At 39.3% G+C, this 21,938-nt stretch overlaps 1 protein-coding gene across 1 annotated transcript in view; it reads right to left on the bottom strand.

The window, feature by feature from the left end:
• Positions 1-13: 13 nt before the first annotated feature.
• Positions 14-21,938, bottom strand: part of myot (myotilin) — a 38,743-nt gene continuing 16,818 nt past the window's right edge. The window contains exons 8-16 of the mRNA XM_089135223.1: positions 17,908-18,651; positions 15,933-16,077; positions 15,729-15,833; positions 12,256-12,293; positions 10,044-10,173; positions 6,427-6,634; positions 5,633-5,798; positions 3,410-3,543; positions 14-807 (exon numbers count right to left, since the gene is read on the bottom strand). Coding sequence (XP_088991349.1) covers positions 677-807; positions 3,410-3,543; positions 5,633-5,798; positions 6,427-6,634; positions 10,044-10,173; positions 12,256-12,293; positions 15,729-15,833; positions 15,933-16,077; positions 17,908-18,651 — 1,801 coding nt within the window. The 3' untranslated portion in view covers positions 14-676. The remainder of the gene's footprint in view (positions 808-3,409; positions 3,544-5,632; positions 5,799-6,426; positions 6,635-10,043; positions 10,174-12,255; positions 12,294-15,728; positions 15,834-15,932; positions 16,078-17,907; positions 18,652-21,938) is intronic.

The raw sequence follows: 21,938 nt of genomic DNA, 5'->3' as shown, positions 1-21,938 counted from the left end.
CCTCAATGACAGTAGTTCAGTTTATTGTGCATTTGTTTTCATGTTTTTGTATTGTATACATCATCGTTACATTTTTTTTTTTGACGTTATAGTCATACAAAAACACCTCAGAGATAAATTTTTAGTATTCTCACGAAGAAGTTTACTCAAATGTCCATGTCACATGTATAACACAAATGATATGTGTTCTGGACTGTAATTAATATATTTGACCATATCTTTTGTTCTAGTAGCAAAAATTTCCTTTTCAAAACATATAACATCATAGTGAACGTCAGAGTGCATCAGTGACGACGCTGCACACACATTCAGCTTCCACAGCTGAGAACCATTACATCATCAACACACATTACAGATGATAAACAAATCAAGGCATTATTCTAATTTATGTAAATCTGAAACAAAACATACATGTTTCCTTGGATAGGGGGTTCATAAAAATATAGCTTTACATCCATTTTTCTAACCAGGCAAATAACTAGTGTAGCAGTAAAGTCATGTGTTGGGACGAGGCTATTGATTCCACTGGAATAGTACATTTTTCCAATCATTCCTTGGGAAAACATCAGAGGCACCGGCTAAAGTGAATTTGACTGATAGAAGGAGCGACTACACTAACTGGGTCATTTACAGAGTAAATCCTGCGTGATGTCTCCAGATGGCCTTCTGCGCGAGTCTACAGTTCCTCGCTCTCGTACAGAGGGGCGGTGTGGCGAGGACGAGGCTCCGTGCTCAACGTGGAAAACTGGCTTACGATGGGAAAGCTTTTCATCGATCTGGCAGGAGGGGTAGTCTTGTTCATTCGAGCTAGAAGAAAATAGGCATCGCTATTTAGGGCTTAGAGACAAAGCAATAAACTGGCATATTCAGGTTAAAAGAAAATAATTATTAAATTAAATATTTAAAAATTTGAGTAGATAACATGCTATTGAGTGATATCACTGTCCTGCAGTATGCATCTAAAAGTATTTTAAACATGCAATCTTATGAGATCACTTTAAAGGTGCAGTAAGAGAATTTTGAGAGGTGCTGTAAAAAAGCTGAAATCAACACCCAAACAAACCATTCTGTGTGTGTGCTGAAAAAATATTGTGTTTGTTGTACACACACCTGGATGTGTAAATAAAAGGAGAAAACAGTGGCAACAGTACCAAAACAGTCCTGTAGCCTATCAGCAGTAGGGGGTGTGTCCACTCATGATGGAAGAGAGAGAGTGAGCCTATCAGCAGTAGGGGGCGTGTCCACTCATTATGGGGGAGGAGAGAGAGTGAGCCTATCAGCAGTAGGGGGCGTGTCCACTCATGAGGGGGAGGAGAGAGAGTGAGCCTATCAGCAGTAGGGGGCGTGTCCACTCATGATGGAGGAGGAGAGAGAGTAAACCAATCAGCAGTAAGAAGCGTGTACACACATGATGAGGGAGGAGAGTGAGACAATCAGCAGTAGGGGGCGTGTACACACATGATGAGGGAGGAGAGTGAGCCTATCAGCAGTAGGGGGTGTGTCCACTCATGATGGAGGAGGAGAGTGAGCCTATCAGCAGTAGGGGGTGTGTCCACTCATGATGGAGGAGAGAGTGAGCCTATCAGCAGTAGGGGGCGTGTCCACTCATGATGAGGGAGGAGAGTGAACCTATCAGCATTAGGGGGCGTGTCCACTCATTATGGGGAGGAGAGAGAGAGTGAGCCTATCAGCAGTAGGGGGCGTGTCCACTCATGATGGAGGAGAGAGAGTGAGCCTATCAGCAGTAGGGGGCGTGTACACACATGATGAGGGAGGAGAGTGAGCCTATCAGCAGTAGGGGGCGTGTCCACTCATGATGAGGGAGGAGAGTGAACCTATCAGCAGTAGGGGGCGTGTCCACTCATTATGGGGAGGAGAGAGAGAGAGTGAGCCTATCAGCAGTAGGGGGCGTGTCCACTCATGATGGAGGAGAGAGAGAGAGCCTATCAGCAGTAGGGGGTGTGTCCACTCATGATGGAGGAGGAGAGTGAGCCTATCAGCAGTAGGGGGTGTGTCCACTCATGATGGGGGAGGAGAGAGAGTAAGCCAATCAGCAGTAGGGGGCGTGTACACACATGATGAGGGAGGAGAGTGAGCCTATCAGCAGTAGGGGGCGTGTCCACTCATGATGGGGGAGGAGAGAGAGTAAGCCAATCAGCAGTAGTAGGCGTGTACACACATGATGAGGGAGGAGAGTGAGCCTATCAGCAGTAGGGGGCGTGTCCACTCATGATGGGGGAGGAGAGAGAGTAAGCCAATCAGCAGTAGTAGGCGTGTACACACATGATGAGGGAGGAGAGTGAGCCTATCAGCAGTAGGGGGTGTGTCCACTCATGATGGGGGAGGAGAGAGAGTGAGAATGAGAGTGACGCCAGAGGTTGCGGCGTTTAGCCTCCTTGATAGAGCGCCCTCCTCCCACGACAGAGACGACAGTTCGAATCCCGCTCGGAGCGGGTTGAGTAGGAATGGTTACACGCCTAACACGTTTTTTGAGAGGCTGTTCACTGCAGAGCCAATGGGTGGCACTTGATGCCTACATGGTCCCACCATTTCTTTAACTGTACCCATAACCCTATCGCTAAACATAACTCCCCCAATTACATCTAGAGAGGGGAACTGGATGTCATTTGGCTCTGCAGTGAACACCCCTTGTGTCTTTCCACGCTCACGGCCAAAGAAGTGCACTTTTAAAAGGAGGGGAACGCAGAAAATGAAGTATACTCGCTACTTGTGTTGCACAGCATGTTCGTTATTTCAGGGCCGGAGCGATGAAGGGAGCGGTGTGATTCGTATGGGTAGGGTTATGTTTATTTGGGTGTCGATTTCAAATCAAGTTTTATGTAACAAAGTTCTGGAGGAGCACGTTCAGGTAATCAACCAATCAGCACGAGAGGAAGCCGGTATAAATATAGCCTTCCCTCGCCGATGTCCCATGACAGTTTCACAGCATCCCTCCACCACCCCATCACCTCACTCTTGGCTGGTTTTCTATCTCTGCACTCTGGGTTCGGGCCAAATTTCCCCCGGACTAAATAAGCATAAATTTCCTATATCTGATTTCATGTACGTGTGAACTCAATATCAAATATCAAGGGTGTTTCTCAGAAATCACTTACTGCGCCTTTAATTGAAAGACAACTTGGAATGTTTGTACTTTTATAAATTCATTTGTCCTATGTAAAATGTGATTAAAAATGGAAAAGAAATGGTCAGCATTTATTTACAGCACCTTCCTATACAATCTACAAATCCTTATGCATTCATATACTTTTTAACTTTGTCAATAAAAAATGTTTTACAATGCAAAGCGTCTAAGCAAAAGTTCAGAAAAAAGCTAAATAATACTCACTCACAAACTTTCGAACAAGTCTTAAGATAAAAAGGTGGTGAATAGATTATGTGCACTTACTGCCCACATCCAGCCTGGCATTGCATGTGGACATCCCCGCTTCATTAATGGCGGATACAGTGTACCAGCCTGCGTCAGACTTTATCACCGGATCGATGACCAGACACTGCTTTCCTGAACTGTCCTGAGAAAGACTGACATACCAAACATGCAGACGTCAACAGAGACTGCTTTATGAAGCTTTCATCCAAACTATCATTTACTGTTCAGACAATTAGGCTAAAATTTAATGGAAGAATCTCTAACATTATGACCATGGGAATTTCTTGCTTTGTCTTGATTTCTGTCTGATTTCATTAAATACTTTCTGAATATATATATTTCTGTGCGCTAGATTGAAGGAGAATTCAAGAAAGATCATAACTCCATCATCTGTTTTGGAGATGATCTGAACTCTGGTAACAAACAATTTCACTGAGAACATTTGTGAAGATCTGTGAAACAAACATTTTTTACAATTCCAAAACATGACTTTCTTTTGTGGAACATAAAAGAAGTAATTTTGCTGCATATATTGAGTGTAGGGGAATGGAGACGGACAGCTCTAAGACATTACTAACAGATTAAGCATTTGTTCTGACGTTTTACTGACATTAAAGGGATAGTTCACTTTGAAATTAATATTTGGTATGTTTTATCTTACCTCAAGAGCATCTAAGATTTAGGTGTCTTTGTTTCCACAGTATTTTCAATTTTTATATTTTTAGGTCAACGCGTTCTTGTCTGTCAGTCATATAATGCAGGTCTATGGTCACCACCTCAAACAGCATGCACAGAGAAGTCCAAATTAAACATGATTTAATGACTCGAAACGAGCAGTTTGTCTGAGAAAATGAACAGTATTTATATAGTTTTTACCTCTTGTAACCACAGCCACGTCCAAGTGATCTGAGGGTGTGGGCGCTTTGTGGCTGTGGTTACACAAGGTAAAAAACGATATAAATACTGTTCGTTTTCTCACACAAACTGCTCGTTTCGTGTCTTAGGCCATCAATGTGTACTTACATTTATGAGTCATGTTTAATTAAAACTTCTCTGTGCATACTCTTTGAGGTGGTGACCATAGACCTCTATTACATGAACTAAAAATATCAAATATTTGACCTAAAAATATTAGCCTTGAGGTAAGCTAAAACATATCAAAAATTAATTTCAAAGTGAACTATCCCTTTAAGATGCGCTGTGAAAGTTGAGTGGATGTGAATGCAAATGAGATTTGAGAGGAGGATGAGGGGACGATTGTTAGTGAATACTGATTTAAATGTTGTCCCGTTCCTCACACAAGGCTTTAAACTTTAAAAGACTGTGAATGTAGCACATGAGACGTCATTTATGGTGCTTTTGTTTTCGTTCTGTGTAGAGTTAGATAACTATAAAATAGCGTTTGTGTTCCACAGATGAAAGAAAGTCATAGGTGTGGAATGACTTTGTGACTTAGAAGATTAATCTTTTTCATTCTTTGTGTGAATGTTTTCATTAAGCAGTTGTCCCAAAAGCACACAAACATGGGTCAAAAATACTAATTTAAAGGAGTAGTTCACTTAAAAAAATCTTTTGCTGATAATTTACTCACTCCCGTGTCATCCAAGATATCCATGTCATTCTTTCTTCAGTCGAAAAGAAATTAAGGTTTTTGATGAAAACATCGAGTGAAACGATCGGTCATCAAAACATCAAAACGGACAAATCTTTTTTCGAGTCATTTGGTTCATTCAACGAACAAAATGACTCGAAAAAAGATTTGTTCATTTTGATGAACGAGTTCGAACAGGAGAGTCACGAACGCGCATCACAGAACAAGAGCAAGGCGACCATTTGTGCTTATAAAACTTAAAGTTTTGTATTTATTTATAAAACGAGTGATCGTTCCGCTTGATAAGACCCTTATTCATCGTCTGGAATCGTTCAAAGCCCTTTGAACAGTTTGCGGTTTGCACTGAAACTGTCTTTTGGACCTTGAACCGTTTGGTTCCCAGTGAAGTCCATTATATGGAGAAAAATGCTGGAATGTTTTCATCAAAAACCTTAATTTCTTTTCGACTGAAGAAAGAAAGACATGGACATCTTGGATGACATGGAGGGTGAGTAAATTATCAGCAAAAGTTTTTTGTAAAAGTGAACTACTCCTTTAAGTGTATAAAACTGTCAGACTGTAATGTGTAGTACCTAACTAAACTAACCAAACAGAATATCAAAATAAGTGTCCATAATGGAGACACAGACCTCATTCTCATGGGGTCAATCCGCAGCATTTCCTTGTCTTTCTTCCAGTAAAGCTGCGGGGTTGGAGACGCGGTCACCTTACACTCGAGCCTGACGCCGTCTCCCTCCAGAGCTCGAGAGTTCCTCATCTTCACCACAAATGTGGGAGGACACAACTGTTCGTGAGCTGAGGAGATACAGTCGACAATTACGTGTATTTTCACAATCATCAAGTCATATGTCTGTGGAACGGTGGTCACTAATGTATTGTGTTGCATTTAATTATGTTGCATTATAGATAGTGGTTATTGTTCAATATTCAGAGTAGTTACCAATGCACAAATGCAGTGGAAAATAACAAATCATGATCAAAATGATCAAACATCTGATAAAATGACTGGAAACTGTTTGTCAAGCAAAAGTATTTTCCCACATTTTTCTTCATGTTGCAACTATATTGCTTTAAATGTTTGTTTGTTTTCTCTCATCAAACTACACCAATAATGACAAAGCAAAAATCTGATTTGTGATAACATTGCAAATTTAGTAAAAAAATAAAATAATTCTATTGCATAATCATTCAAACTCTTCTGTGGCACTTGAAACTCAACAACATGATTTGGAAAGGCAGTGTTTAATGAATCTATGAAGTATGCCTATTTATGTGAAAGAAATAAAGCATTTCAGCATAAGGTTGCAACATGATAATGTGAAACAATGAATACTTTTATTTCAAAATCAAAAAACACTGAAATTACAACCCAAGCACACTATTAGAGAAGATCTAAGTTTCCAGGTAAGAAACGACTGCTCACCAATCACATCCAAGCGCAGGGAGAAGTGGCTCTCTCCGGCACGGTTCTTGGCTACACATTCATATACACCAGCATGATGAATGGTCACTATCTCAATAATGAAGGAGTGGACACTTTTCTCACACACCAGCATCTTATGGTAATCATCAGGTCGGATGGGTTTCCCATCCAGATACCAAGAAATATCTGGGGTCGGCAAACCAACAACCTGAAGGAAAAAAGAAGGAAAAGCTAAATGTTGGTCTGCTAATGCTGCGTTCACACCATGTAGTAATGACCGTAGTCTCGCCATGACGATGCGTAACGTTCTGTTCGGAGCCGCTCGTGGTGCAGGTAGGAGATCTCAGAAAATTCCCATTTTACAAGCTGTAATTATAATCTCAATGAGGACAAGCTGAAATCACATGAAAATGACATTAACACACTTTTTTTTACAATTGAAGAGTTCAGCAGAGTTGTAGTACTCGAGACTCAGACTCGTCTCGGTCTCGAGACCATATTTTAATGGTCTTGGTCTTGTCATGGACTCGTGTCCATTTGGACTCGGAATTGACTCGTACTCGAACATTTTTTTTTTTAGGACTCGGAATTATTCCCGAGTCCACTCGAGTTCAATTAAAAATATTTTTCATGATTATTAATGTATGTTAATAAAATATTTCTTTAAATTGATTGACACGCCCAGTGATTGGTGATTTTCTAGTGCGCAACTGCGCATGACAAATTGTAATAAAATTCCTTTTAACACCACCTATGTGGCCTTTTTTACCCTAAACTGATCATATTTTTTAAACTCTAAGTAAATTCAGTAAAAAAAAAAAAGGATTTCTCTAAGTAAATAAAAGTAAATTAGGTAATCAACCCTCACTGGTCTCGGTCTCGACTCGGACTCGACCGTCTCTGGTCTCGGACTCGACTCTCTATGGACTCGGTCTTGACTCGGACTCGACTCTCTCTGGTCTCGGTGTCGACTCGGACTCGAGTGAGGTGGTCTCGACTACAACACTGGAGTTCAGATGCAAAAGCCTCTAAGTGCCATTTGAAATTTTCTTCTAAAATGATCAATTTTATCAAGCTTATATATTTAAGATCAGTAATTTCACTTAAATGACAATGAAGATTACCTATGAATTGCCATTTAAGTGAAATTACTGAACTTAAATATACAAGCTTGATTAAAAATGATCATTCTAGAAGAAAATTTCAAATGGCACTTAGAGGCTTTTGCATCTGAACTCTTCAATTATAGTTCTGTTAACAATTTTCATAAACTCTAGACTCTGTTAGACTCCACCTATCTTTGCATCTATCTTGGTCGCCATCAAAACTTTTCTAAAGACAGTCGGTTCCTCCTAAGAGATCATAAAATTCATCTATCATATAATTTTTCTCAGGACTCGGCCTTCCATCATGTTTTCACACAAAACCTAAGCTATGATGTGTGAAACTGTTGCTAACTTTGCTTAAACTCCCTGTAAAGGCAATTCTAAAAAAAAAAATTAACCCATAATAAACGTTAGAAATGTCTTCCTAAAACATACTACAAAGACTGTGAACTGTGAATTGTGGAGTTAGACCGTTAAACAGTTTTTCACCATTGCTTTTTTCCAGATTTTTAGGGCGGGGCTAAAACAGCGCTCGATGACGCACTGGAGCCCCTGAGCTTGTGGACACGCCCCAACTTGATGACGCACTGAGGCCACTGAGGCTGGCCCCTCCCCTAACAAGAGAGCACATTAGCATCAGTTTGGCGCCATTTTGGCGGCTTTGTTGCGATTTCTAGTGATTTTTCAGACCCTTTCAGCGTATTTTTTTCAAAAAAAGCGACTAGCGACAAATTTAGAGACTTTTTGAACAAACCTCAGTAACCTCCAAATTTTGTCAGTACTGTCCTGCGAGCGCGAGGTCTTGCTTTCTCCCTGTCGTCACTCTTTTGCTGCGTCTCCCCTGTTCAGTGAGTGGCTGAGAAGGGCTGCTGACACACGTGAATAAGCAGTGTTTTTCCACGGACTTAACGCGTATCTGCTTTTCTTTTATTTTATATTTAAAGAATTTAGTTTGACCATGTCAATCTCCTTTCTTGTGCTTATTACTTGTAATACTCACTATCACATAGCTTTCGTTCATCCGGTTTCCTAACTCTCTCAATTCAGATAATGTTCCACATAGGCCTATAAAAAAAATTAGTAATTCACTAGGCCTATATTATAGCTACTCGTTCTGTTGTCTGACAAAAAAAAAAAAAGGAAATGAGAATGCTTTATTTGACATTCGGCTATATTATATTAAATAAAGCATTAATTTAGAGAGAAAACACATTAGGCAGACAGAACTCAAGTACGACACAATGACGCCATTGACATGCTAATTGACATATAACGTCATCTAGCAACATTTAACGACTTTTAGGCAAGGCGTTAGCTACTTTCCTTTGAAAATAGTTGGCAACAATTGCTAGTTACTGTCAGTATCATTAGTTAGAGTTTGCTAGCTACCAATGCCTTCAACATGGTATGCGTAGCCTACTACATGGATCATGTACAAAACAGATCGGTGTCTTTATTTAAATTTCCTAAAAGCGATCACATCAAGAAGAGGTGGATTCATTTTGTGAAGAGCCACCTAAATGGAGAGCTGAGGATCACCGCCAAAACCCGCCTCTGTAGAAACGACTATCTCCCGCCTCAGCGTTCATCCTCCCGACTCCCGAGAGCAGTATCAGCTAATGCTGCGTTCAAGTCATCTCGTATAGATCGTGATTACGAGTTGAACGCACTTGAACGGCACCACAATGTCGTAAATACCAGTGGGGAGCTCGGGATTTTCTTTAAGCTCCGATCTGTACGAGTTGGGGGGCGTGTCAGTGAGAAACGTTCATTCAACGTCTGTTGACGGTAAATTTTAATTGAATTTCAATGTTTACTCATTGACATTGTAAGGCTTTTTCATTTATAAAGCAAGCTCTCTGCACAAAATATGATATCATTATAATATAAAAATTATACCTAATGATAGAGTTTGCATTGGCTTCATAAGCTAATAAAAAACATAAAAAGAAAAACACACCTGATGCGCATTCTTTGTTCTTCTTTTTTTTATTAGCAGAGTTAACAAACCTTGCTGTATTTTCGTGTAATTCATTAAAAGAAGGTACACCGCCATTTTGCTCCGACGAAACTGACTTGAACGCACCTCACGTCGTAAACACGACTTCCCACCTCGTACGTACGAACTTCCCAGGAGGACTTGAGCGCAGCATAATATCACCGTCGACAGCTTTCCTGTGAGTGGGCGTGGTTTCAGCGCAGCCAGCGGACACGCCCCCAGCGTTTGAGAGCGGAGAACACTGCTCAAGATTTTGATAGCTTATTTTATGTACTTGCCGGCTTTTTTACCATTCAAATTTGGCTAATAACACATTTTTCTGTGGTGTGACAAACTCAGAACACATACTTAATTTTGACTTTACAGGGACTTTAATGCTGGACAATATTTACAGCGAGTTTTTCAAATCACGATAATCAAATACAGTTTTAATGATAATTAAAATATGAAACCGAAATACTAACTGTCGCGAATTATTAAACCGGTCAAACCGGTAACTCTTTCATCCCTACCTTAAAATCAATCCTGCAGAATCGTCCCTCTTCAACGGTAAGATCTTGTGGCACTTGTATAAAACGAGGCGCAAAACACTTCTCTTGGGTGTTTTCTGTACTGTCCCCTCCAGAACGATTTCTTCTGGACCTGCACAAAAAATAGTGGAAATTTAGGGAGCTCTATAATCTAAGGGACTTAGTGGAAAATATGAGATGGGAGGGAAAAGAATAGAGCCCGACCGATAAAGGATTTTGAAGGCCAATACCGATACAAATATTTTTGGGTTCTAAAATCCGATATATCGGCCGATATTTTATTTATTTTTTTATTTATTTTTTTAAACTGGACAAGATAGTCACAAATTTTGTCATGCTTATTTGAGTTAAGAGAACTGATGGGGATGATCTTCTAATTGTTATTCAAGCAGTATGTATCGTGACCAACTCAACGAGTGTTGCCAACAGGAACGTTGTAGAGTGCCTTCTGGTGGACAAACTACACAACTCCAACACTCATGACATGGTTCAAGCGTGTTTCGTCTGTTTTTATGTTATTTTTGAAATATTCATTTATAACTGCCGATACCGATAGTTTGGGAAATGCCTAATATCGGCCGATAATATCGGTCTGCCGATATATCTGTCTGGCTCTAGAAAAGAATAAGCATTTCGCATTCCCCTGAGAAAAAAACAAAACAAAACCTTTGCATTCACTCGAGAAACTTTGCATTCACTCCAAAAATGTTTTGAACTCTTTGCGAGCGAACGCAAAGTTTCTCGAAGGAACGCAAAACAATTGTGAGCGAAAGTCAATGGAGACGCAATCCAACCGTCTCCATTGACTTTGTATTGCGTGAAGCTGCCTCCGTGTCATTTCTGACTTATAACAAAAACAATGTCTAAAAGCTGCTATGTGACAGGGTGAACCCCAGAACTACGTTTTTATACGCTGTCAACGGCAAAAAACAAGCGTTTAAGGACACAAAAGTGAATACAGGCAATAAGACGTGAAGCATCAGCTGGAACGAATGGGTACATAGTGTAAGTATTTTGTAACTGGTAAGTCAAATATCCAAATGTCAATTTAAATATTTTATTCTGTAAGCTAAGCTATCCCTGTCGCCGATTACGTTCCCCTCCAGTGGGCGTAAGTTAGTTCTCAGAGCAATATGGCACCTTGCGCTCTGTTTCAATTGCCTGTATCCACTTTTGTCAGAAAGACAGAAATGATAATTAGGCAGCTTCACGCCATACAAAGTCAATGGAGACGGTTGGATTGCCCAATGTGGCAGAAAGTCATTCAGGTTACTCTTTGATCATTTTGATGATCCCCCCCCCCCACCCCCCTTAGAAATTCTGCTGACTGAATTTACTACATGTAACAGTGTTGTAGTACTCGAGACTCGGACTCGTCTCGGACTCGGTCTCGAGACCATATTTTAATGGTCTTGGTCTTGTCATGGACTCGTGTCCATTTGGACTCGGAATTGACTCCCGAGTCCACTCGAGTTCAATTAAAAATATTTTTCATGATTATTAATGTATGTTAATAAAATATTTCTTTAAATTGATTGACACGCCCAGTGATTGGTGAATTTCTAGTGCGCAACTGCGCATGAAAAATTGTAATAAAATTCCTTTTAACACCACCTACTATGTGGCCTTTTTACCCTAAACTGATCATATTTTTTAAGTAAATTCAGTAAAAAAAAAAAAAAAGGATTTCTCTAAGTAAATAAAAGTAAATTAGGTAATCAACCCTCACTGGTCTCGGTCTCGACTCGGACTCGACTCTCTCTGGTCTCGGACTCGACTCTCTCTGGTCTCGGTGTCGACTCAGACTCGAGTGAGGTGGTCTCGACTACAACACTGACATGTAAACTAACTCGCCTTAGAGTATTAGTAGATTAGTAGTTAAGTTGACATGATGTACTTGAAAAGTTACTAGTAGTCAGCAGAATGTCTGTTGGGGAGCATCAAAATAAACTGAAAGCAGATATTAAGCAGATCGTCTATTAATAATCTAGTGAGACTTAGTTGACTTATAGGTACTTCTAGTCAACAGAATGTCTAAAGAGAACCATTGAGTGTTACTGTCATTCAATATTTATTGCACTCACAAATGTCAGCCAGTATTCATTCAGGTGTCAGAAGCTGTTAGGTGTACATGCACTCATGAACTTCAGATACAATCTCCAAACTGATAATCCTAATGCAAAATGATATTTACCATATTCCTCCAGGGTGGTGATCTTCTGGAGACCCTGGCTGTTAGAATAGTGCATATAATAATATATTTTGAATAACATTAGACAAACTAAGGGAATTGAGGCCTTATAGTGTATGTACACATGTGGTATTATAAAAATAGCATCATTATGAACAGCATAGCTGGAGAGAACATGGATTGTACATATGCTATTTTAGGCCCATGGAGAGGCTGTTATCTATTTTCTCTGGCTTAAGAAATTCCTGTTTTATGACAACTAGAGGGATGGTAACAAATGGAAACAAAGTCTGCATTAACTGTCACTCTTGAGTAACAGGTGTTTCAGCTTTGCTTGTGGCATTATTTGGGTATACTGTAATATTAATCATGTAACAGGGATTCTATGTAAGACACTCAAGCTTGTTCACATGCACAGATCCTGAGCACTGAGGCAGGGTATAAAGCCATTGTCACAGCATAGCATTTCGATGGATTGATCTGCTTGTCTTTAAGTATTTACTGAGTCTTTGAGTCCTAGAATATTACTTTGATTATTGGATTGAGTTTGGACTTAGTTCCATTTATGAATTTAATAAACTTTGCAAATGGTTCCAAAAACGGTTTACGACACTGACTGGTTACTGTGCGCATCCATCCACTCTCCGTCAAATGAATATGAAAGCAACGCAAATTATTGAACATGAAAAATGAAATATACCCAGGCCTTTATACTTTATACTTTGCCTTAATCCTGCCCACTTTAATCAGGCGATTAATCAGTTTTCCAGCTCTCCTTTCAATGAGGTTGCCAAAGTAGAGGTCAATCGGCCATCACCGAGAGAGGTTAAAGGATTAGTTCACATTTTTTAAAAAACTTTAGTTGATAATTTACACACTCCCATGTCATCCAAGATGTCCATGACTTTCTTTCTTCTGTCGAAAAGAAATTAAGGTTTTTGATGAAAACATATAATGGACTTCATTGGGAACCAAACGGTTCAAGGTCCAAAAGACAGTTTCAGTGCAAACTGTTCAAAGGGCTTTAAACGATTCCAGACGATGAATAAGGGTCTTATAGCGAAACGATCAGTCATTTAAAAATAAATGAAAAAGTTTTAGTTTTATAATCACAACTGCTCGCCTTGCTCTGTTCTGTGATGCGCGTTCGTGACTCTCCTGTTCGAAATTGTTCATCAAAATGAACAAATCTTTTTTCCAGTCATTTTCGAAATGACAGATTGTTTTGATAGATAAGAACCTTATTCATCGTCTGCTGTTGTTTAAAGCCTCTTGAAGGTGCAAGGAAACTGTCATTTGGACCTTGAACTGTTTAGTTCCCAATGAAGTCCATTATATGGAGAAAAATCCTGGAATGTTTAAACCTTAATTTCTTTTCGAATGAAGAAAGAAAGACATGGACATCTTGGATGACATGGGGTGAGTAAATTATCAGTAAAAGTTTTTTTTAAAGTGAACTACTCCTTTAAGTCACTAAGGGTTTACATGTGCACAAATAATACAATTCTTCTCAATAATCAGAGTAAGGACTTAATAGCAGTAAGATGTTTACATGACTGAGCAAACCTCTTCACTCCCATATATTATTCTGATTATGCTAAGAATTGGAAGGTCCTTCAGGGTGTTGTGTCCAGGTCTCATCATCTAGATACTTGTGTACCTCAGGGCTCAGTGCTTGGACCACTTCTCTTCATCTACATGTCATCACTAGGATCTGTCATTCGCTGTCAAGTATTTCTGCCATTGCATCACCCAGGTGGTTGCTTCTCATTGGTGGTGGTTGAGGAGATCCCCCCTTCTATGTAAAGCACTTTGAGTGCTGAGAAAAGCGCTATATAAATTCATATCGTGATTAATTCATTACGAATTAATATTATAAAATCAGAAACATGGATTTTCCTATCACTGCTATGCTGTTGACACACAACTCTACCTCTCATTCCAACCAGAGGATCCGACAGTAGCTGCTCGCATCTCAGCCTGCACGACAGATATTTCAACCACTTTCAACTAAACCTTGCAAAGGCAGAGCTGCTTGTGATCTCTCACCCTAACACAACACTACATCACAACTAGAGCCAGACCGATACATCGGCAGACCGATATTATCGGCCGATATTAGGCATTTTCCAAACTATCGGTATCGGCAGTTATAACGGCCGATAAATGAATATTTCAAAAATGAAATAAAAAAAAAAGGACGAAACACGCTTGAACCATGTCATGAGTGTTGGAGTTGTATAGTTTGTCCACCAGAGGGCACTCTACAACGTTCCTGTTGGCAACACTCGTTGAGTTGGTCACGATACATACATTGCTTGAATAACAATTAAAAGAACATCCCCATCAGTTCTCTTAACTCAAATAAGCATGACAAAATTTGTGACTATCATGTCCAGTTTCGAATAAATAAATAAAATATCGACCGATATATCGGAATATCGGATTTTAAAACCCAAAAATATTTGTGTCGTATCAGCCTTCAAAATCCTTTATCGGTCGGGCTCTAATCACAACTTCTCCATTCAGCTAGGTTTATCAACCATAACTTCAAACAGGACAGCCAGGAACCTTGGAGTTGATGATCAGTTGAACTTCACAGACCACATTGCAAGAACTGCCCGGTCCTGCAGATTTGCCTTATACAACATTAGGAAGATAAAACCCTTTCTATCGGAGCATGCTTCACAGCTCCTTGTCCAAGCGCTTGCTCTATCCAGACTGGACAACTGTAATGCTCTCTTTGCAGGCCTTCCAGCATCAGTCCAACCTCTACGTCTGATCCAGAATCCGCTAGAGTGGTCTTTAAGTAGTCGAAGAGAACACACGTCACACCTCTCCTTACAAAATTGCACTGGTTGCCACTCACATCAAATTCAAGGCACTGATGTTTGCATACAGAACATCCACTGACTCTTCACCCCTATTCCTTAACTAATAACTTCAGATCTACGTGCCATCCAGAAGCTTGAGTTCTGCAAGTGAACGGCGCCTTGTGATGTCATCCCAAAGAGGCACAAAATCACTTTGACCGAACTTTACCCAGATTGTTCCTTGCTGGTGGAATGACCTGCCAAACTCAACCCGTTTGAACTGCGATTATGGTTTCTAGGATTATGAGCTTAATCGTAGTAGTTCGATTGGTGGATTGTGTTTACATGAGGTAAAGTTACATTATGAGTGTACATGTAAACATACTCAATTACATAGATTGAGAAATAGCTGTAAAATTGCGGGTCAATTCATAAAGAATTTATCAAATTACAGTAACTTAAAAGACTCTTGAAGATTTAAGGGAGTCTCTTCAGCTATATGATGTGGTCTTCAATCTTTTTCCTAATCCAACTGTATGTGTATAAACACAGTACTAGGGATACAAACATGACGCTGTAACCATAGAACAGCCATCTTGGATTGCACAGAGACTTGGTATTTGGCAATTATATTAAACATCCAATAACTGAAAACGACAATACCTCTGCAGGCTGTGCACTGAAGGAGTTTTCAAGATCAAATACTGAGGCAGCACTATCTGCACCCAACAATCTTCTAGCCATCCGTTCCTCATAAGACATCTTCTGCTGTAGGGACAAAAATGCACTTGTTCTTAGATTTTCAGTGCAGCACGTTTTTTTTTTTACCAATAGACAGATCATACACTCATGAAAATCTTTAGATACCTGAATGTTCCTTTGTTGAGGAACTTTATTTCGTAGCTTCTTTTCAAGGTCTTGGATAAGAGCATCTTTTGAGCCCTGAATGTCTTCATCTGTGGCACGAGACGCTGGCCGGGAAACAGTCTTCTTCAAGATCGGCTTTGGCAAGCTATGAAAAACACAACACGAGGGAATTTTGCATTGCTTAAAGGGTTAGTTCACCCAAAAATGAAAATGAAGTCATTGATTACTCACCCCCATGCTGTACCAACCCCGTAAGACCTTCGTTCATCTCCGGAACACAAATGAAGACATTTTTGATTAAATTTGAGAGGTGGATCACTGCTACATAGGCTGCCTAAGGGATTGAAACTTGATGGCCCAGAAAGTCAATGAAGAAAATGTTTAAATATTCCATGTGCCTACAGTGGCTCAACTACAAGTTTATCAAGCGTTTTTCTTCCTTCTGGGCCTGAGATGAGAGTTCAAGAGATTTGTGGAACTCTCTTGAACTCTCGTCTCAGGCCCAGAAGGAAGAAAAGGAATAGTCGAATAAAGTCGTAATTTTTGTTTTATTTCCACACAAAAAGTATTCTCGTCGCTTGAAAAACTTATAGTTGAGCCACTGTTGTCACATGGAATATTTAAACATTTTCCTCAATGACTTTCTGGGCCGTCAAGTTTCAATCCCTTAGGAGCCAATGTGGTAGTGATCAAGCCCTCAGATTTAATCAAAAATATCTTCATTTGTGTTCCGAAGATGAACGAAGGTCTTACGGGGTTGGTACAGCATGGGGGTGAGTCATTAATGACTTAATTTTCATTTTTGGTTGAACTAACCCTTTAAAGGATTAGTTCACTTTTGAAAAAACTTTTGCTGATAATTTACTCACCCCCATGTCATCCAAGATGTCCATGTCTTTCTTTCCTCAGTCGAAAAGAAATTATAAGGTATATAATTATTAAGGTTTTTGATGAAAAAATTCCAGGATTTTTCTCCATATAATGGACTTCAATGGGAACCAGACGGTCTGAGGTCCAAACGACAGTTAATAACAGTTTCAGATGCAGCTTCAAATGTCTTTAAACGATATCAGACGATGAATAAGGGTCTTATCATGCGAAACGATCGGTTATTTCAAAGCTTATTCCAAAAATGTAACTTTTCTAAGGACAAATGCTAGCCTTTCTCCATTCTGTGAGGCGCGTTTGTAACGTCACGTAATACGTAATTACGTTCAAAAGGTCACGGGCGACGTAGCCGTAAGTACAGAGTCAGTGTTTACAAGTTGAACGCATAGGTTGAACGTGAAAACTAACTCAAACGGCGTTTACAAAAAAAGGATTTAAAAGGTAAAACAACGATGTCGGATTTTGATTCTGTACTTCCGGCTACGTCGCCCGTGACCTTTTGAACGTAATCACGTATTACGTGACGTTACAAACGTGCCTCACAGAATAGAGCAAGGCTAGCATTTGTCCTTAGAAAAGTTACATTTTTGGAATAAGTTTTGAAATAACCGATCGTTTCGCATGATAAGACCCTTATTCATCGTCTGGTGTCGTTTAAAGACATTTGAAGCTGCATCTGAAACTGTTATTAACTGTCGTTTCGTCTGGTTCCCATGTAAGTCCATTATATGGAGAAAAATGCTGGAATTTTTTCATCAAAAACCTTAATTTCTTTTCGACTGAGGAAAGAAAGACATGGACATCTTGGATGACATGGGGGTGAGTAAATTATCAGCAAAAGTTTTTTCAAAAGTGAACTAATTCTTTAAAGTTTGCTCTTTTTTGCTCTGAGATTTCAAAGTATCAACTTTATTAAAATTTCTCAGATGTTTCTCTTTAAGCAAATTTTAACAGAGAGCTACAATGTGTGTATGTGGATGACACCACTCAGACTATATGGTCTTGGAAGTTCTGGATGAGAATTGTACATTTTGAAATATAGTTAGATTTTTAAAATTTCAGAGAATTTCTGTGATAACACACTTACGTGTTGGGTGTGTAGGTAATCTGAGACACAGGTTGGGGCTTTTGAGGTGGAGGAGGTGCTTTCGGGGAATTTGGAGATATCCGAGGCGGGACAGTTGAAGGAGAGGGATCCAGTGACTGACTTAGAGGAGACAGGGGTTGTTCTGGGGCTTTTGGCGATGGGCTGTGTGATCGAGGGGAACGCCTGGGAGAGGGCGATTGAGGTATGGAAATGCATTTTGCCTGGGAGCTCGGTAGTGAAGGCAGGACAGATGATAGGAACGCTGCTGGCGACAGGTTCTCACTGTTCGGAGCAGGCCGTGCTTTAGGAATCAAAGTCATGCTGGAGCACATTGACGTGCGAGTGGCTGCAGGCTGAGTCGGGCTCACCGACTGCGCAGCGGGTGGAGCTGGGCAGCTGAGATTGTTCGGCTTGTTGATCTCATTGTCGGGGGTGTGATGAACGGGCTGGGACTGAATGAAATGACGAGGACGCTCATAATGAAAGGCGCTGGGGGGGTAAAGTGATGGCGAGAAAGTGGGCAGGTCAGCCACATTCATGGCACTGGCTCTGGGTTCCACTGGTTTACTCAGCTTGCTGGTGGGAAGGAATGGATGTGGAACGCTGTTTTTAACCCCCGTCGGTGGAGGATCAAGTTTGATCATTGAGGAGAGCTGTGTAGCTTCAGTCACCTGACTGGCAGAACTCTCTTTGCCTTCTGTGTCTGCAGGAGACTCAACCTTTTTGATGCCAGACTCCAGCACCCTGTTTGGAATTAAATATTTGGCTTGGGTTACTCAGGTAAAAAAAAATGGACACACACATACTGAGGATTTGCAGCCAAGTGACCTAATTCAAAGAAAAGTGACGAGAGCGACAGAGACTATCGTATAGCAAAGTTTAGTAGCCTATCCACAAGTTCCAGAGGGGTGCTCCTGTAAAAAATAAAGTGGGTGAAACTTCCGGTGAGGCGGCGAAAGTAGCATTCCAATGGTGTTTTGTGTGTTAGTTAGCGAAGAGGCTAGCTGTTTTTCTGAGAATTATTTTACTATTTAAAGACGCAAATCTTTATGAGAGATGTCGTTACGGAGCTCAGGGACAACATGTGCTGCTCGCGGTTGTATGTATAACCGGACTAAACTAATTCAGTGGCTTAAACGTGATTGTTTTGAACATAAGCTGAAAACGAAATCAGAGTGATCCTGCCAGAGCCCGTCTCTGATCCTGCCAACGACTGTAGTTTCCATCACCTCCCAAAAGACGACGAATCTTCCTGTGTACATTTGTTTAAATTCTTAATATTCTATAAACTCTATCAGCATGTGTTTGGCTGTTCGCTACTGATGTTACACCTAAACTCAGGATCAAAGCCTGTGTTGACAGAATACCAAATGTGCCAGTTAATGTATTCAAGCAGCACATTCATTTATAATTTTGAATAAACTCCAAAGCACAATGACTAAGTGTGTATTTTTTTTATTTTAATTGTTTGTCAGCTCGCACAACTGTCTGTCACCATGCCTTGATGAGTATTGATTATTAATAATGTTATTATAATACTCCCAATCAACTACTGCGGAGGGTAAAGGTACTGTTATTTCACCCTTTTGAATTTCGTTGAGGTTGCGTTCCCACATCGTTAGCTAGTTTGGATCGCTACAACTTGAATGACTGTCAACTGTTGAATGAACGAGTGTCAAGCATGTCAAGTCGCGCTTTGTTTACTTCCAACCGGAAGTCGCGCCCACTTTTGGCGCAAGGCCTCATAGGGCGTAGGAAACTTGTGGATAGTTTTAACTTTATGTAAATAAACGGTGTTGCCATGTTACAATGTTACCATGGAAACAAAATGGACAATTCTTGTTTTTTTGTTGTTGTTTTTTTTTTATTGGACATGTTATATTTATTAAAATTATTATATTATCTGTGCATATCATGATTTTGTTTAAATTCATGTGCACTCATAATCTTTAATCAAAAAAGACTGGATGACCTGTCACTCACACGTGATCGACCAATAGCAACCATCGAATCAATTCACCATTGACAAAATCAAGCCCCGCCCAACATTTGTTCTTGTTCCAGTCATTTCACACGGTTATATTTCACAATATGGAAAAAAAAGACTATTGCAACTTCCTTTTAATGACTTTAACCTAACGTACAAATAAAAATAAATATAATTTATATTATATAATCTATTTTACCCTTGAATGAACATGACAGTGGTTCGTAACATTACTGTTGGTGCTGGTGTGTCCCTGGGAGGAAGCCATGCGGCTAAAAAAAGTGTTATGAGGCAGCGACTGACAGACGTGGCAGGTGCAGTTCATTTACAGCTACACTGGCACTCAGTTACCCTGTTTGGAGGTCATTGTGAATAAGGGTCTAAGTCACATTTACTTCAATCATTTAGAACAATGCATAAATGTGAGATGGTGAAATCACTGCTCAGTTTAAAGCAGGTTTATATTGATATTCATATTATTTTATTCTAAGGAAGGTTTAAACATAGAATAATAATAATCAAGCAAAAATATTTATTAAATAAAACAGACATTTTAACGTCAACAGCTGTGCCATTCTGATCAACAATGAACGTGTTTCATTGTGGTTACTGTCCATAATGTTTGTACATTCCAAAATTAATTAAATAATCAGCATCGCAACTTGAATGTGACCATGAATTTGAGAATGTCTTAGTATCAGACATGTCCCTTTTGCTTTATTGACAGCAGAACTAATATCCACCATGGTTTGAGAATATTCAAAAGAGCATCTTGAGAAAAACATTTGAACGTCTGTACAAAGAATTTTTGAGTCAGTCTCACAAATTTGCTTGTTTTATTAGTGAAGAAAGAAGTGCAGGAATCTTAATAGAATCTAAAATGTTTCTTTAAAGTACAAATCAAACATTTTTATTTAGTTATTTTAATAATTTGCATGTTTACATAAAAATATTAGCCTTGTACATAATGACAAAACACTGTCTTTATCACAACACCAGAAGCAATGCTTAACATTATTAAATACTTCCTAAACTAACAGTGCATCCTATATGACACAAACACACAGTAATGAGTTAAAGGTCAAAAAGCTTCAGCGATGAAGTCATCATATTGTATAATCAACAGGGGTAAAATGTATAGTTTAAAAAGCAAAGAAGACGTTTTATTTAATGGACTGAAAAAGAAAGGCAAAATAAGGACTGGTTATGCATTGAAAAGAATGATTACATTGAAATGTTGGATTAATAAAGTTGTTAAAACAGATATATTGATTTTCTAGTCATTCTAACAGCAAAAAAGGTGTTAAAAATTGTGATTCAGATTAAAAATATTGTGCTTACCTGCTCTTTGAAATGATTATGCTATAAGCCAGTAAAGTTGGTTTGAAAGGTGCGATTCTTTGGCATCTGTTCACTCAATGAGATACTGGTGGGCTGTTTATCTATAGAAAACTATGTGAGCTGCAGACATACGCCCCCTCCATTCCTGAGAAACCACCCATTCAACACACGGATAATACTCACTGTAGACATAGAATACTGATTAAATCTGCTCACTTGATATATTCGTGTTGTGAAGTTGCGCTTAAATAAGATTAAAGAAATTAGTCCAACACCGTGGTACAACGAGCACCCTTAAGAGGGCAGCCCGAAAACTGGAGCACTGTAAAAAATATTTTCAAGATTTGTTATCACAACATATTTTCTTTTGTCAAATCAACTTTATAATAATTCATTTAGTTGAGATAACTTAATTATTTTGAGTTTCTGATGGTTAAATTAATCTATTTCATTGTATTAACTCACTTTTTCCAGTTCAATCAACTTAATATTTGATGGCAACCCAGGTTACTTACTTTTTTAAGTTAAACCAACAATATTTTTTGCAGTGTAGTAATCACAACATTTTTTCTTTTGTCAAATCATCTTAAATAATTTATTTAGTTCAGATAACATATAATTTTGAGTTTCTGATGGTTAAATTAATCTCATTCATTGTATTAACTTACTTTTTCCAGTTCAATGAACTTAAAATTTTAAGGCA

Source organism: Pimephales promelas, chromosome 9 (genome assembly GCF_988280905.1).
Source record: "Pimephales promelas chromosome 9, fPimPro1.hap1.1, whole genome shotgun sequence".
NCBI lineage: Eukaryota > Metazoa > Chordata > Actinopteri > Cypriniformes > Leuciscidae > Pimephales > Pimephales promelas.
The sequence above is the reverse complement of the archived record's forward strand: the minus strand, read 5'-3'. Positions and strand labels throughout refer to the sequence as shown.